The 16,496-nt window shown below is 46.9% G+C and overlaps 1 protein-coding gene across 2 annotated transcripts; it reads right to left on the bottom strand.

Moving 5' to 3' along the window:
- Positions 1–4,185: 4,185 nt before the first annotated feature.
- On the bottom strand, positions 4,186–14,854 carry LOC310769397 (kelch-like protein 38). Of its 2 annotated transcripts, none has more exons than XM_083628711.1 (5): positions 14,748–14,854; positions 13,441–13,567; positions 11,299–11,377; positions 8,826–9,053; positions 4,186–5,789 (listed from the first exon to the last, which is right to left on the bottom strand). In XM_083628711.1, exons 2-5 carry the CDS (start codon positions 13,517–13,519, stop codon positions 4,304–4,306), a joined length of 1,872 nt encoding a protein of 623 aa, XP_083484837.1. In that variant the 5' UTR covers positions 13,520–13,567; positions 14,748–14,854; the 3' UTR covers positions 4,186–4,303. The 2 variants fall into 2 exon arrangements, with proteins under 2 accessions (XP_083484837.1, XP_083484838.1); XM_083628712.1 differs by having other exon boundaries at positions 13,441–13,570; positions 14,748–14,815.
- Positions 14,855–16,496: the final 1,642 nt, after the last annotated feature.

Consider the following 16,496-nt stretch of genomic DNA (forward strand, 5'->3'; position numbering starts at 1 on the left):
TGGATAGTCACCTACTGACTTGCTGCGAGACTTGGTCTGCAATGCTGTGAACAGCAGAACGCTTCTTATTGTTATCAATATAATTAATATTATTTTCTATTAGTCATGTCCATTGCTTTCAGAGTAAGACTTAGTTTTGTTTGCCCTTTTCTGAATTCTTTTTCCAGCTCTCCAATATTCTTTTTGAGGTGAGGTGATCAGAAGTGTGCACCCTGTTCCTAGTGTGGTTGCACCATAGATTCGTGTAGCAGTGTTATGACATTGACAGCTGTCAGGATGCTGTCAGTGGCTCCCGGCTGGTTGCCCAGGAAAGCATAAAGACAAGGAAACTTTTCTTACCGTCCTTTTTTATTTCAATATTACAGAGAGAGGCTATAGAACCCAGCCTCTTTGATAATAGGGTCCCAAGTGAATCTCCAGCCCCTGTCTCTCCCACTTCCTCATTCATCATCATCATCACCTCCTCTACAGGTGCTGCTATTTGCCCTCTGTCTTTGAACTCTTTGCTCTCCTACTTTTAAGGCTTGCCAGGTTCTGGGAGATGGCAGGTCCAGAATGCTTTCTAATGACAATGTGTCAGCTGGGTGTTGCTCTGGCTCTCTCATTATTTCCCAACTCCCCCCCCCCCATCTGCCTTTGGGCTGTTACTTACTGTATTTTTCGCTCTATAAGACGCACCAGACCATAAGACACACCTAGTTTTTGGAGGAGGAAAACAAGAAAAAAAATATTCTGAATTCCAGAAGCCAGAACAGCAAGAGGGATTGCTGTGCAACAGTCCCTCTTGCTGTTCTGGCTTCAGCGAAAGCAACACAAAGCCTCTTCAGGGCAGGAGGAGGAACGTCCCCCCTGCCCTGAAGAAGCTTCGTGTGGCTATTCCAGAAGCCAGAACAGCAAGAGGGATCGCTGCGCAGCAATCCCTCTTGCTGTTCTGGCTTCTGGGATAGCTGCACAGCCTGCATTCGCTCCATAAGACACACACACAGTTCCCCTTACTTTTTAGGAGGGAAAAAGTGCTTCTTATAGAGCGAAAAATACAGTACCACAAACCCCTGTCGTAAATCTATACAGTGGTACCTTGGGTTAAGAACTTAATTCGTTCTGGAGGTCCATTCTTAACCTGAAACTGTTCTTAACCTGAGGTACCACTTTATCTAATGGGGCCTCCCGCTGCTGTCATGCCCCCACTGCGCAATTTCTGTTCTCATCCTGAAGCAAAGTTCTTAACCTGAGGTACTATTTCTGGGTTAGCGGAGCCTGTAACCTGAAGCGTCTTTAACCTGAAGCATCTGTAACCTGAGGTACCACTGTACTGTCTTCCTCTTCCTCTTCCCTGGAAGGGTCAGGATGGGGAGGCAGCCTCCACCATTCCTCCTCCTCTACCCAGTCCCTGGCAACAGTTTTATTTCCAGTCCTTGTCCTCGTGATCCCTTGTGTGAAATTTACCTTTTTTTCCCCACAGCTGCTGCAGTTGATATCTTTGTTGACCTATCTGTTAGAACCTTGTTCCTGGTTAGTCAGCTCCAGTTCAGACCCCATGAGTGTGTGAGATCAGGACACCCACACATGCCCATCACTTCACACCTGCTTATTTGAATCGCACCTGCCATTTTACTTGCCCATTCACCCAATTTGGAGGAGTTTGGAGCAAACTTGGCTACTTCGCTGCTCACCCAAATTCTAGGACATTTAAGAAGCTTACCTCTTTGTTGTGACACACACGCACTCAGTCTAAGCAAGAGTAATTAAAATCAACTATTACTACAGTATGAATCCTCTTTTGGATGCTCACTTGGTCTCATTTTCCAGCTCAAGATCACCTGGGCATTTTGGTCAGGAGAGTGGATCATACAACCCCCGTACTGAATTGTCATTTACAACAATCCTCTGAAGGAGTCTACCCTTTTGGGGATCGTAAGCACTAGAAATGTCCTATTAGATGATGCCCTTCTCCATCCTTGAGAGCCAGTGTGGTGTAGTGGTTAAGAGCAGTAGACTCGTAATCTGGTGAACCAGATTCGCGTCTCCGCTCCTCCACATGCAGCTGCTGGGTGACCTTGGGCCAGTCACACTTCTCTGAAGTCTCTCAGCCCCACTCACCTCACAGAGTGTTTGTTGTGGGGGAGGAAGGGAAAGGAGAATGTTAGCCGCTTTGAGACTCCTTTGGGTAGTGATAAAGCGGGATATCAAATCCAAACTCTTCTTCTTCTTCTTCCTTCCCAGAGATAACCATGTTGTTTCCATTCCGCCAGGTTTCTGTTATGTCCAGACCAAGCATTCCTGCTCATCTCTCCTGGAATTGTACCTGATAGGTAGGGTGGGAGACATTTTTTCAGCCTGAGGGACCCATTCCCTTTCAGACCACATTCTGGGGGCCACATGCCAGAAGTGGGCAGGGCCATAGGTAAAAGTGGGTGGAGCAATGACAGTGAATTATACCTTTGCACAGTAGGCTGGCTTCTGTATACACTCACACAGCCCTCACTATCCTGAAAATGAGAACAGCATCACCACGAGTTCTAAGATACATTCCAATTAGGATAAACATTCAAGGAGGGTGTGAAGCAGGACTGGTGAGGGGAGTGGCCTGGGGAAAGCTTGTGTGGCTGGAGAGGGGCTGTGGTCTGGAGAGAGTCACAAGCGCCAGGCAAAGGAGGAGGAGGATTTGCTATCCCGCTTCATCACTACCCGAAGGAGTCTCAAAGCGGCTGACATTCTCCTTTCCCTTCCTCCCCCACAACAAATACTCTGTGCGGTGAGTGGGGCTGAGAGACTTCAAAGAAATGTGACTAGCCCAAGGTCACCCAGCAGCTGCATGTGGAGGAGCGGAGACGCGAACCTGGTTCACCAGATTACGAGACTACTGCTCTTAACCACTACACCACACTGGCTCTAGAGGCCTAGAGGGGTACACATGGCCTCTTGGTAGGGTTGCCACCCATCCTGTATAATACCACATTGTCCCTTATTTCAGTGTAAAATGCTATGCTAGGTATTGATTCAATACAGGACACAGTTTGTCCTATGTTTCCCCAATTTCTGTGTGCACACTCTCTCTCTCCCTCCCTCCCTGCCTCTTGTTTCGTTCCGTTCCTTTTTTCTCCTCTCCCCCTCTCCTTATCCCACCTCCAAGGAGGAGAAAACCAGGGCTAGGCTTTCATGTTGTCCCTTCCAGTCCCCTACACCTTCCACATGGGTTAAGGTGCCTATCCAAAGAGCTGCAGACTGGGAGTGTCGGGCCGCGTCCCTCCAGTGGTGCAGCATGGGGTTGGGCATAGGGGCAGTTGCCCCAGGTGCAAAATTGTTACAGGTGCAAAATTTCAACACTTGGTGCTACCTCGATACAGCTGCATGCATCCATCACTGGGCTCCGTGCTTCTCCATGCAAACCAGGAAATGACCTCTCCAGACAACAGAATGACTCTTCTTATCTCTGTGGCTGCAATCTCCTGGATAACGCAGGTACTGTTAAGCAGTTGAATACACATGCATACTCCATCCAGTTCCCTCCCTTCCATTCCCCCCTTCAAGTAACCCTGGGCTCTAGCAACCCATGCTACACCACTGCGTTCCTCAGAGAGAAACAAGGTTCCGAGATTCTAGAAACAAGCAGTTTTGTGTCAGTGCAGCTCAGAAGCCCCAGTTCTGAACATAGTTATCTGCAGGATATTTGAGAGAGGAGGGTGAGGGAGAAGTAGCTCCCCATAAGGCTTGCCCTCCACTCCCAATGTTTTTCTTTCCTTCAGAAGCGTAACATGTGGAACAAAGCCTGTTTCCTCATCAGAATATGCCCCACTATTTATTTATTTTTGTCCTGGCCTGAACGTACAGTACTGGATGTGTTTGAAAGGGTGTGTGAAAGGTCATGGATTTCAGCTCTGGGTAGCAAAGCACAGACAGGTTTGCAAATCCGTGAGCACATGTGTCTGCGTGTGACAAATTCCAGAGTGGCATCCGAATTGGCTGCAGTAGAGTGCAACTGATTGCTTTGAAGCCATTTCAGCACTGGGGGGCAGGGGCAATTGCCACCCTACCCAGCCCACAACCCAGCCCGCCATCCTATCCTTTATTTTGTCCAAACAAAGGTGACAACCCTACCCCTGGTTTTGAGGTTCCCCGGCCCTCTCTTACACCACTTAGATGGAAAATCATACAAATTACAAATAAAAAACTGAACACAAGTGGGTAGGTAATGACTAGTCCTTCTGTTCTATACCTCTTGAGAGTTAAGTGCCTTCAGGTTTCTCAGGCAGATCATTGCTGTAGGAACCACTTTGCATGCTGTCTGTGAGCCTCACATCCACTAAGGGTTCACTACCTCTATGGCTGTCAGTGCAACCGACGTCTTTCGGAAAAGCTCTAGGATGGGCTTTTTGGGGACCTTCATGGTGGTGCAGCCAAAGCCGCTGAGTCCCCAGCTGGTGAATGGCAGCCTCTCCTGGCACTGGACCCACTTTGTGGCTCCGAGTTCCCAGTAGTAAACAGTGTTATAATATTCCTCTTCGTTCTCTCCTTCCAGGTTGTTATACATGTAGGTGTTCTCCCCACCCAGCACGTAAATGCGGTGCTTCCAGCGCACCACACCGGCCCCCGCCAGCTCTATGGGCAGCCTGGGGATAGTGACTCTCCTGTCCACCTGGCCATCTTCCCCCAGAAAGAAGCACTTCCGGGTGCAGCGCAGGTTCCCTGTTTCCGACCAGCGCTCGTTGTGCCTCGTCCGGCTCCGGAAGTAGCCCCCGATCACATAGATCCCGTTGTTCATGGCCACAGCGCCAGACCAGTAGCACTCGTTGTCCAGGTACACTTGACTCCACGTGTCAAAGCTCACTTCATAGATCAGGACCTTCCGGGAAGCGTACCATGAGCCGACGGTGTCTGTGACGCCGCCGACCAGGTAGAGCTTGTTCCTGAGCGCCGCCGAGGCAAAGTGGCTGAGCGCAAAGGGCATCCTTTTAATCGGGGCCCAGAACTTTCTCTCCAAGTCGAAGCACTCCGCTGTGTCTAGGTAATCCTCATACTTGCACCAGCCACCCATGGCGAACAGCTGCTGGTTGCAGGCAAGGAATCCATGGGAGGCCCTGGCCACAGACATGGAAGGGAGCTGAGTCCAGCGACCCCTCAAGGGGCTGTACTCGTGCAACGTGTCCGAATAAGAGTCATCCGTGTGGACCCCTCCGGTGACGTACAGCTTGTCCCCGACGGCCACACAGCGGGCGCAATACAGGCATTTCAACAGGGGCATCTTTTCCCACGTTTCAGCCTGGGGGTCGAAGCAGCCGACCTGGAAGTCCTTGGTCTTCAGTTCTGGGCCTTCCATGTTGAAGAGGTCCACGCAGATGATGCAGGTGGAGTACATCCCTCTTCGCAGGCCTCTGCTGTGCTGCAGCCTCTCCTGGCGGTTGAAGCGCTTCCACCGCAGGCGGACATCCCTGTAGCACGTCAGCTCGGACTGGACCACCCTCAGCTCCTCCTGGGTCAAGAGCGGGAGGCGCACATGCGTCAGGAGCTGCCCCAGGAACGGCAGGCGGCTGGCGCTCTGGGCCATCACCCAGCGCCAAACGGCCCGGTAGACGGTGAGTTCAGAAGAGACCACCAGACTGTCCAAGGAGATGATGCTAATGAGGGTGCTGGGGTTCAAGTTGGGGAAGGTCTTGTCCTCGATGGAGAGGCGCTTGAAGTGCAGGTTGACCAAGATCTTGGCTTCTTGGAGGAGATCAGGGTCGCTGTGTGCGAAGCCCAGTTGGTAAAGCGAAAGGCAGTTCTCTGGGGAGATGTGTTCCAAGAGGTATCTGGGGCGGACAGATGGGAAGGTAAAAAGGTAAAGGATCCCTGGATGGTTAAGTCCAGTCAAAGGTGACTATGGGGTTCATCTCGCTTTCAGGCTGAGGGAGCCAGCATTTATCCACAGACAGCCTTCCGGGTCATGTGGCCAGCATGACTAAACCGCTTCTGGCACAACGGGACACCGTGACAGAAACTAGAGCATACGGAGATGCTGTTTACCTTCCCGCCACAGTGATACCTATTTATCTACTTGCACTGGTATGCTTTTGAAATGGTAGGTTGACAGGAGCTGGGACAGAGCAATGGGAGCTCACTCCGTCGTGAGGATTCGAACCACCAACCTTCTGATCGGCAAGCCCAAGAGGCTCAGTGGTTTAGACCACAGCTAACAAAGGACACACCGCTGCAGAAGATGAGCTAGACAAGATGCATATGGCCACATCTGCACAATATTATTTAAAGCAGCATCGGGACAATTTAAACAGTTTCTCCAAAAAGAACCTAGGAAGTACAGTTTGTTAAGGGTGCCGAGAGTTGTTAGGAGACCCAACTGATGGAATATGCTGAATTAACAAGTCTAACTAGTAAAATTAGAGATCAAGGTGAGACTGTTTTTCAGCAGGATTGGAAAATGTTTGTAGATTACTTTTAAAAAAATCATTGTAAACATGTTGAAACACAAGCAGGTTTAGAGTAAGAACAGCAGTCAAATACATATCTGAGAATACTGTGGAGGAGATAATGTATAGAATAATTATAATATACAGTAACATTAGAAAAATTGGGGAAACCAAGGAGGGCTGGAAGGGAATTCGAATACTAATTGAATGTTAATTTGAAAAAGTTGTACAATTTATTTTTGTTTTTGAAAAATCTATAAATAAAATTTATTTGAAAACTGAGAGAGTTGTTAAGAGAGCATTATTCCCCTCCCAGAGCGATAATTCCTAGAGTTTCCTGGGAAGAGAAGTTGACTTTTAAACCACCCTGTGCCTGTAATCAGAATATAATTGCAAAATCCGAGTGTACAGGCTGAATAATATGAATGCAACTCTTTGGCACACTACATCTTATCTGGAATTGTGCATGAGCCCTGCAGATGGCACTCCTGACTCATGGGGGAGAAATTACTTTAGTTCACACTTTAAAGTCAATCTACCTAATCTACACTTCTTGAATCTAAAGGCAACATGAAACCATAGCCATTTTTCAACAATTGTGTGAAGCAGTTCTCCAGTCAAAAGGGGAGCATCTACATTATTGCTTGCAAAAGAAAAGGAAAAAAATGCTTACAGAATTGCGTACCAAAATGCATATACCTAGGAGAAAGGCACTAAAAAAAGGTCTGCCGATTTTCCCGCAAGCTTATAAAAAGAAATTTTGATACGGAAATGGGGCAAACTGATGGTTGGAAAATCGAGAAACTGAGAAAAATGTACCCTATTGCTTAAGCATGTGATGGAAGTGCACTTGATTTGAGAAGGAATGTCTTTGTATCCTAATATTCCACTTCCCCAGAATCTGCAATAGCTTGAACATACAGGCAACAACCAATTTATGTGAGTCCAATTGACGCACGACCATGCAAGTGTGTATCGCGGCAACCCGGAAGCAGCCAGAAAAGAGGGTGGAACAGGAGGCGGAAGGAGGTGGGGCAGGGGCATAACAGGGAGGAGTGGGCTTATGCATGCTCCACCATCACACGCAACAACCGGGAATGCAACTACCACGCAAATCAGGGGTTGTCTGTAGTTACACAAGAGGCAGAAAGGCCTTATTACAAAGGGGTCCTCCTTTCACATCAATTACAGGCAGAGAAGATGGAGATACACTTTCCGTGCAATCTGCTCCTGTTTGCTGTTCTGATCGGCTTGTACTACTGACCAACCCATGCCGTTAACTTGTCCGGTTCATAAAGATGTCATGTCACTGGCTTAGGTAAAGGTAAAGGGACCCCTGACCATTAGGTCCAGTCGCGGACAACTCTGGTGTTGTGGTGCTCATCTCGCTTTATTGGCCGAGGGAGCCAGTGTACAGCTTCCGGGTCATGTGGCCAGCATGACTAAGCCACTTCTGGCGAACCAGAGCAGCGCACAGAAATGCTGTTTGCCTTCCCACCAGAGCTGTACCTATTTATCTACTTGCACTTGATGTGCTTTCGAACTGCTAAGTTGGCAAGAGCAGGGACCAAGCAACAAAAGCTCACCCCATCGCAGGGATTTGAACCGCCAACCTTCTGATTGGCAAGCCCTAGGCTCTGTGGTTTAACCCACAGCGCCACCCGCATCCCGCCACCCACCACTGGCTTAGCTGACGTGTAATGGACAACATGGCAATAACTGTACGACAAATGTGATGTGCCTTGTCTGATTAATTGGGTGATTGTGAGGTGGCATGAAAGCTGAAAAGACCCTGTGTTCGTTACAGTTCCCATCCCTTTATGGAACCGTCCTTTACTGCAGTACAATCAATGAAGCTAGGTATCGTCTTGCTTGAACACTGGTTGCCTTTTTACTTAATAAATTCCCTACCTGAAAGGAGAGAGTTGCATAGGTCACTCCATGGACAAGCGATACAAAACAAGATGGGCATTTCCTACTAAGGGATCATTTCCCAGAGCTGGAGGATTTGTTTTGCAAGTGAAAGATCCCAGATTCAATCCCCAGCATCTTCAGGTAAGGCCGGGAGAGACTTCTGCCTGAAACCCAGGAGAGCAATCACTGCCACTCACTCTTCACAGTACAAAGCTAGACAGCCACTGATTTGACTCACTGTAAAGCAGCTTCCTGATTAAGCCAGCCCTTTGTTCATGAATGGGAGGACTAGAATCTTGCTTCATATTTAGGGACGGATCATAGCTCAGAGCATCAAGTCCAAGGTTTGATCCCAGCATCTCCAGATAAGATCAGAAGAAACCTCGCTCGAGAGCTGCTGCCAGCCAGCGGAGACAATACTGAGATAGATGGAACAATGGTCTAACTTGGTATAAGGCAGTAAAGAGGATACCAGTGTTCAAAGACGCAGCATTATTTAGGGATTACCTGGAGCAACTCTCGAGCAGCGGAAGGATTTGAAGCCTGCTGGCTGCGACAAACAGGTCTTGGGCCATCTCCGGCACGAGCGCAATCTCCTCCGTGTAGTAATAGTTCACCACAGCTTGGACAATGGAGGGCTCCATGTCTTGCAGCAGAACCTCTCCATCCTTTGACTCCCGGAAGGAGTTGGAGAACATGGCTCGGAAGTAGGGGTTGATGGCAGCAAGGAGCATCCTAAACAACAGGGAGGGAGGGATGTGTCAACATTAGGAGGTCAGGGTATCAATCCCGAAATTCAGAATTCCTTAGGTACCTTGAACCATGTGGAATCTCTGTCAGCAAACTTGGACTACCTCACTGCTCAACCCTAACTCCAAACCATTTATGAGTGAGTTTAAAAGCATTGACTCACAGTGTAGCAACCCTGATCTAGATAGACCAAAGGTCTGACTTAGTATAAGGCAGTTTCTAATGTTTCTGTGTCTAAAGGTAAAGGGACCCCTGACCATTAGGTCCAGCCGTGACTGACTCTGGGGTTGCGGCGCTCATCTCGCTTTATTGACCGAGGGAGCCGGCATACAGCTTCCAGGTCATGTGGCCAGCATGACTAAGCCACTTCTGGTGAACCAGAGCAACGCACAGAAATGCCATTTACCTTCCCGCTGGAGTGGTACCTATTTATCTACTTGCACTTTGACGTCCTTTCAAACTGCTAGGTTGGCAGGGACCGAGCAACGGGAGCTCACCCTGTCGCGGGGATTCGAACCGCCGACCTTCTGATCAGCAAGTCCTAGGCCCTGTGGTTTAACCCACAGCGCCACCCATGTCCCTGTTTCTGTGTCTACCAGCTCCCATATTTTGTTTCTAATTATTGCAGCCTCTTGTAGCCTGAAAAAGAAAAAAGAATGATGGCCCCATTTCTGACCATTGTTTGATTCTATAGGAGTTCCCCTAAACTGGGGGTGGGGAGACCTAAGAACCTCCAGATGTTGGTGGACTGCAGGTCCCATAATTTATTTTGTTTTCGTTATTTCATAAAATGTATATGCCCACTTGGTTGTAGGAAAAACCTCATAGTGATTATGGCTGATGGGAACCGGAGTCCAGCACCCTAACCACCCCATACGTCATGAGTACATGGATGCTGTTTCAACCATGGTAGAGAATGACCCAATGCAAGTAGATCTAGGAAGCTTAGTACTTTGGCACAATGATTTCCAGGATTATGCTAGAAAGAGCTATATAGCAAAGAATGTCAACAAGGCATTCCGTGTGAGTTGCCCTAAACCAGGGATGTCAAGTCCCAAGGACCTTTTGATGTTGCTACAACTACAACTCCCATCATGCCTGACCATGAGGCACGCTGGCTAGACTGAATTGATTCGGAGTCCAACAAAATCTGGAGGGCATCAGATTGGGGAAAGCTTCGAATCCAGAGATGGTGAACCAGTGGACCACCAGATCTCATAGAACTGCAAGTCCCATTCTTTTATTTCTTACCCACTGCCTTCCACCACAAGGTCCCTGGGCAGATTACTACAATACAGTGGTACCTCTGGTTGCGAACAGGATCCATTTCGGAGGCCCGTTCGCAACATGAAAAGAGCACAACCCACAGCAGTGTGTCTGCACACGCGCAGGTTGTGATTCGCCACTTCTGCGCATGTGCGTGACGTCATTTTGTGCTTCTGCGCATGCGCAAGTGGCGAAACCCGGAAGTAACCCTTTCCGGTACTTCTGGGTCGCCGTGGGACATAACCTGAAAGAACGTAACATGAAGCAGACGTAACCTGAGGTATGACTGTAATGCTATCAGTAGCAACTAACCCTGATGGATACATTCTTTCTCCACTGTTGGAGGAAGTATGCCTTTAAATACCATCACAAGTGGGGAGAATACTCTTGCATTCAGGTTGTGCCTGCAGGCTTCCCATTGGGACAACTGGTTGGCCACTGTGAGAACAAGATGCTAGATGAGATGCACCAGCACATTCTTCTTATCTTCTTATGCAAACAATGTTGGTGGGGAGAAGGAGATCCCTCTACCTGTTTGTTCATTGACCTAGCAAGTGTACATGTGGTGGTACAGTGGTACCTCGGTTTACAAACTTAATCTGTTCCTGAAGTCCATTCTTAAACCAACTCTGTTCTTAAACCGAGGCGCGCTTTCCCTAATGAGGCTTCCCGCTGCCAGTGCCCTTCCACCGTTCGGCTTCCATTCATATACCGAGGTAAAGTTCACAAACCGGGACACCACTTCCGGTTTTGTAGAGTTCATAAACCAAATAGTTCGTAGACAGGACTGTTCGTAAACTGAGGTACCACTGTAATTACAAGGAAGAGGAGCAGGTGGTGATGAGATCAAGTCACATGCAGAGGGAACCACATGGAGAGTGTCTTGCCCAGGGGCCCTTCTAAACCCGGAACAGGCCCTTTGCCTGCATGGCAAATAGCAACCCCATAATGTATAAATAAATACCTGTGACAGGGGAACCGTTCGCCTTTTGCCACGATGGTTGTGTCGCAGAGGAGCTGTTCCTGGAGAAGATGATTCAGCCCTATGGGAAGAGAGGGAATGCGTGCGATGAGACAGAGCAGACAGCCATCAGAAGCGAAGCCTTATTAGTGGCGCCACCAGTGGGGGCTGCCCAATTGGCTTTGACCTGTGACAGGGCCTTGTTAGTGGCAGCTCCGCATTTGTGGAATGTCCTCCTCAATGAGGTGCATCTCTCTCCTTCATTACTGACTCTCAGCGGGAAATTGAAAGGATTCTTTTTCACACGCTTATCTGATGGCTGAAATAAACCATTCCTGGCAACCCTGAAAACACTGGTGGAGAGATATGGTTTTAACTGTTTTTAAAATAATAATAATTGATTTTTTAAAAAATATGTTAGTATTATTACTATTATTGATTTATTATTACCAACCAGTTTCGCTTCCACTAGGAAGCCATCTCTGGTTTGTTGGCATGTCAGGGAACCAGGGCAGCTATGCAGCTTTCTGATCCTTCAGATCTGAGATGTTTCTTGGTCCTCCCAGGCATAGACAACATTGCAGCTTCAATATCAGATGGGTCAGGGCAGTGGAAGTTGTTGTAGAGGCAAGGAGGAGGCCGGGATTCACCACTGGAGAGCAGGGATGGCTGAATCTGACAAATTTAGTTTCTCTCCGCTTCTCAATTTTCCCACTCCTAAGTTCAACACTGAGCAAGCTTGCCATTTGTTGTAAGTCTACATTAGAATTGATCAGCATTTTCTCCTAATATACACACTTTGGGTCTATTTTTGCTGCATATATTGTGTAATATGCAAATTTTTGCAAATAATTTCTCCCAAACAGAATGCATTTTTTGGTATGTTATTAACACTGCTTTCTTTCTGGGGGGGACACAGGGGTACACATACCCCTAAACATTTTGTGAATCTTTGTACTTTTGTCTATTTACTGTATTTATTTTTCCCAATTTGAACTATAAAATGGTGGTTTTCTTGAGTCAAAATGAGAGTACCACCAAACATTTTTTTAGGGGGGAAAAAGGACTGGTTATTAATACGTATGCATGATTTGCTATGCACACTTCGCTGTAGTATACACATATTAAATGCTTCCCCCCGCCCCCCCGTTACTAGCAGAAAAATCACAACATTTGGAGAAGTGCAAACATGAAAGGACAGCTGCTCCTTGCTTTGCATACTGTTTCAGGAAGTTGCAAATGTGGTTGCTTCATATTAACAAGTGCACCAAGCTGAATTTCTTCTTACCTCTAAGTAATGTGGTCCAAGAATGGAATGGATGTTACCATCCCATTAAAAAGTTTCAACAATGTGTTCAATTAGAGAAAAATCATTATTGACATATATGCAGGACTGGAAACTTCTTGTGGAAATGAACTTGTAATATCTGCATTTGAAGATTGAAAAAAATACAGGTCTATAGAAGATAAAATGGTTGAGTGTTAATGTGTGAATACTATATGTAGCTGCAGGACAGAGAACTGAAGGTCTTTATATTTTTCTCTATTCTCCCTATTCTTTTCCCTTCCAACGTTTTTTCTTTATACCTTTATTTCTCCCTCCCCCACACTTTTTAAAATATTCTTCCCACCTCTGTTCTTTTTTAGATGAAATATTTCAGTGTTTTATAAGAGGATACTATGCAATGGATATGAATTTTTTGTATATTTTCGGACAAGTATCAATAAACATATTTCAAGAAAAGAAAGGGAAGAAAAATAAAAGTACCCATTGCTATGGGCTGCATTCCTTAAAACACAACTACAGTGGTACCTTGGGTTACATACGCTTCAGGTTACAGACTCCACTAACCCAGAAATAGTACCTCAGGTTAAGAACTTTGCTTCAGGATGAGAACAGAAATCGTGCCGCCGCAGTGTGGCGGCAGCAGAAGGCCCCATTAGCTAAAGTGGTACCACAGGTTAAGAACAGTTTCAGGTTAGGAACAGACCTCCAGGACGAATTAAAGTTCTTAACCCGAGGTACCACTGTACTAGGAAATAAGCCCCACTGAACACAACAAGGCTTGCTTCTGAGTGAACATGAAATAGATGGTAAAAAAAATATTGCCCACCCACGGTGGGTTCTGATATCAGGGGACCTACCCTCTCGTATGTACTGATTCAAAGACTTGTGTTCCTCTCCAACGATATCATCATCTCTGTCCCAAGGTGAATTCATCATTGCACTCCTACTTGCTCCCAGATAGCGAAGCTGTATTGCAAGTCATTCCTGCTGGTGGGGGGTGGGGGTGGGACACAGAATAAAGATGAGAAGAGTTCATTGGCAAGAAATCTGAATCGGAGACTCCCTGTCAAGTGTAAGATGTAGGCAAAGACACAAGTTTATCAGAAGAAGGCCATTGATGACTACTGTTCATGGTGACTACTCTCTGCTTCCATTGTTGAATGCAGTAATGCTTCTGAATGTCAGTTGCTGGAAACGATAGGAACAAGGAGTGCTGTTGTGCTCAGGTCCTGCTGATCGCCCGTGGCGATTTGGTTCACCTCGGTTAAGAACAGGATGTCATTGGCCTGATCCAGTGAGCTCTTCTAAAGTTCCTCAGAATATTAGAAGATCCCTGCAAAGACTCATCTAGCATTTTGCTTCACACATTGATCAGCCCCAATCTGTTGACATGAGTCCCCTGTTTTGTGCGTGTTGTGTTAGTTTTGTTACATATTTTAGTTATGGGTTGCATGCACCCCGGTCCCCAAGGAGAAAGATGCTCCAAGGGTGCCAGAGGTCTGTTTTCAGGTTTTGGTTTCCTTGGAATGAAAGTCCATGAAGACTGTGGATTCTTTAGAGCATGGGTAGGCAAACTAAGGTCCAGGGGCTGGATCTGGCCCGATCGCCTTCTAAATCCGGCCCACGGACGGTCCAGGAATCAGCGTGTTTTTACTTGAGTAGAATGTGTCCTTTTATTTAAAATGCATCTCTGGGTTATTTGTGGGGTCTGCCTGGTGTTTTTACATGAGCAGGATGTGTGTTTTTATTTAAAATGCATCTCTGGGTTATTTGTGGGGCATAGGAATTCGTTCATTTTCTTTTTTAAGAAATATAGTCCGGCCCCCCACAAGGTCTGAGGGACAGTGGACCGGCCCCCTGCTGAAAAAGTTTGCTGACCCCTACTTTAGGGCATGTATTGTTTTATTTACACATATATACAGCCTGAGCCTAGGATGGAGGGACTCACAACGTTAACACTTCAACAGATCTTGGGCTCCCCATTAAGTTTCTAGAGAGGGTCCTGAAGGCCATGGCTTCAGATTCAGCACGTGAAGCCTTTGAGTCTTTCCAGATTGAGACACAACTACTAGCTCCATGGCCCTCCCACAGGGCCTGCAATGTGACTCCCATCCCAGTTATTCCTATCAACCCACAAGGCTAATTCCCATCTCCATAACCCCACCTCTGTCCGGAAGTCCGGTGTGCAACCTGATCTTCCTTCCCCCAAGCTTTGCCCCTCCCAGCCTGAACATCACCCAGCCTCCAATTGGTCCAACTGGCAGAGGTGTCATAGTCTGTTTTGCTTATTGTGCTCTGATTTGTTATTCTCCAATTGTCTGCCTTGCACACCTGGAGCCTCATTAAGGATTAGGAGAGGAGAGGTGTGGTTTCAGGAAAGGAGGGGCGGGGCTTAAATGGACCATAGAACAAGAACAAACAGCTTCAGAATGAATTCTTTCAGCAACAGAGAGCATCATTGCAGACCCTCCAAGTGTCCAAATTTTCCAGAGACAGTCCCAGATTTACAGAAGCTGTCCCAGTTTGTGATTTGATCTCAGGATGTCCTGCTTTTCCTTAGGATGTCCCTGTTTTCATCAGAGAAATGTTGGCGGGTATAGTAGAACGTCCCTATTTTCATCGGAAGTTATAGAGTTATGTGACCCCCCCCTCCTGAGCCAAGGAGATAAGTAACCTTTAAAAGACATCAGAAGGCAGCCCTATAACTTTTTAAATGTTTGATATTTTATTATGTTTTTATGTTTGTTGGAAGCTGCCTAGAGTGGCTGGGATATAATAATAATAATAATAATAATAATAATAAGAAGAAGAAGAAGAAGAAGAAGAAGAAGAAGAAGAAGAAGAAGAAGAAGAAGAAGTAGGACATCACTATTTTCTTTGAAGAAATGTTGAGTGGTGTGTCATTGGTTGGGCCCTGCCTCATGATCTGTTACATTTTCATTGGGAAACCTGTGACTCTCTGGATGTTGTTGTCTCCAGTACTCATCAGCCCCAGTACAACCAGTGGTGAGGGATCATGCAAGCTGTAGTCTAGCAACATCCAAAGGGTCACAAGTACAGTGGTACCTCGGGTTACAGATGCTTCAGGTTACAGACGCTTCAGGTTACAGACTCCGCTAACCCAGAAATAGTACCTCGGGTAAAAACTTTGCTTCAGGATGAGAACAGAAATCACACAGCTGCGGCGCAGCGGCAGCAGGAGGCCCCATTAGCTAAAGTGGTGCTTCAGGTTAAGTACAGTTTCAGGTTAAGAACAGACTTCCAGAATGAATTAAGTTCTTAACCCGAGGTACCACTGTACCATAAGGCTACTAGCCACTATGTCTCCATTCTGCCTTCATTGTCTGAAAAACAGTTGCTAGGAATCACAAGTGATGAGAGTTTCTGTTGTGCCCAGGTCCTTTTGGGGGAGCTTCTTGAAACAGATATCTGCTTGGCCACTGTGAGAACAGGATGCTGGACCAGTTGAACCACTGGTTCAGGAGGGCTCTCCTTAGGTTCTTGTGGTTCACGGTGCTATTTTAATGCTGTTTAGTGCTTAGGTTCATCCTTACTGTACTGTCAAGGTTACGCAGGAGGATTTCACAACAACATAGAGTGTATCTTCTTTCGCTGCTTCCAATCCATTTCCTCATTCTCAGGCTCAAAATAGAAACAGGGGTTTCTATGAGAAACTAAGGGAAGCAGAGGGAAACCGAGAGATACATCCTTGTAGAGAAAAGGTGATTCAGATCTACAAGGGGAGGGAAAGGGGGAATCCAGCCTTGGACAACCAAGAAAGCAAACAGTCCAGCGGTCAAATTCTGTTGGGGCCAGAATGAAGTAGGATTGTCAGCAGAGCAGCAAAATAAACAAGCACCCTGGCCTGCCAGGACTTATGGTCCTGGGTGCAAATACACAATCACAAAAGGGC

Source organism: Podarcis filfolensis, assembly GCF_964270895.1.
Source record: "Podarcis filfolensis genome assembly, chromosome: 8".
Lineage (NCBI taxonomy): Eukaryota > Metazoa > Chordata > Lepidosauria > Squamata > Lacertidae > Podarcis > Podarcis filfolensis.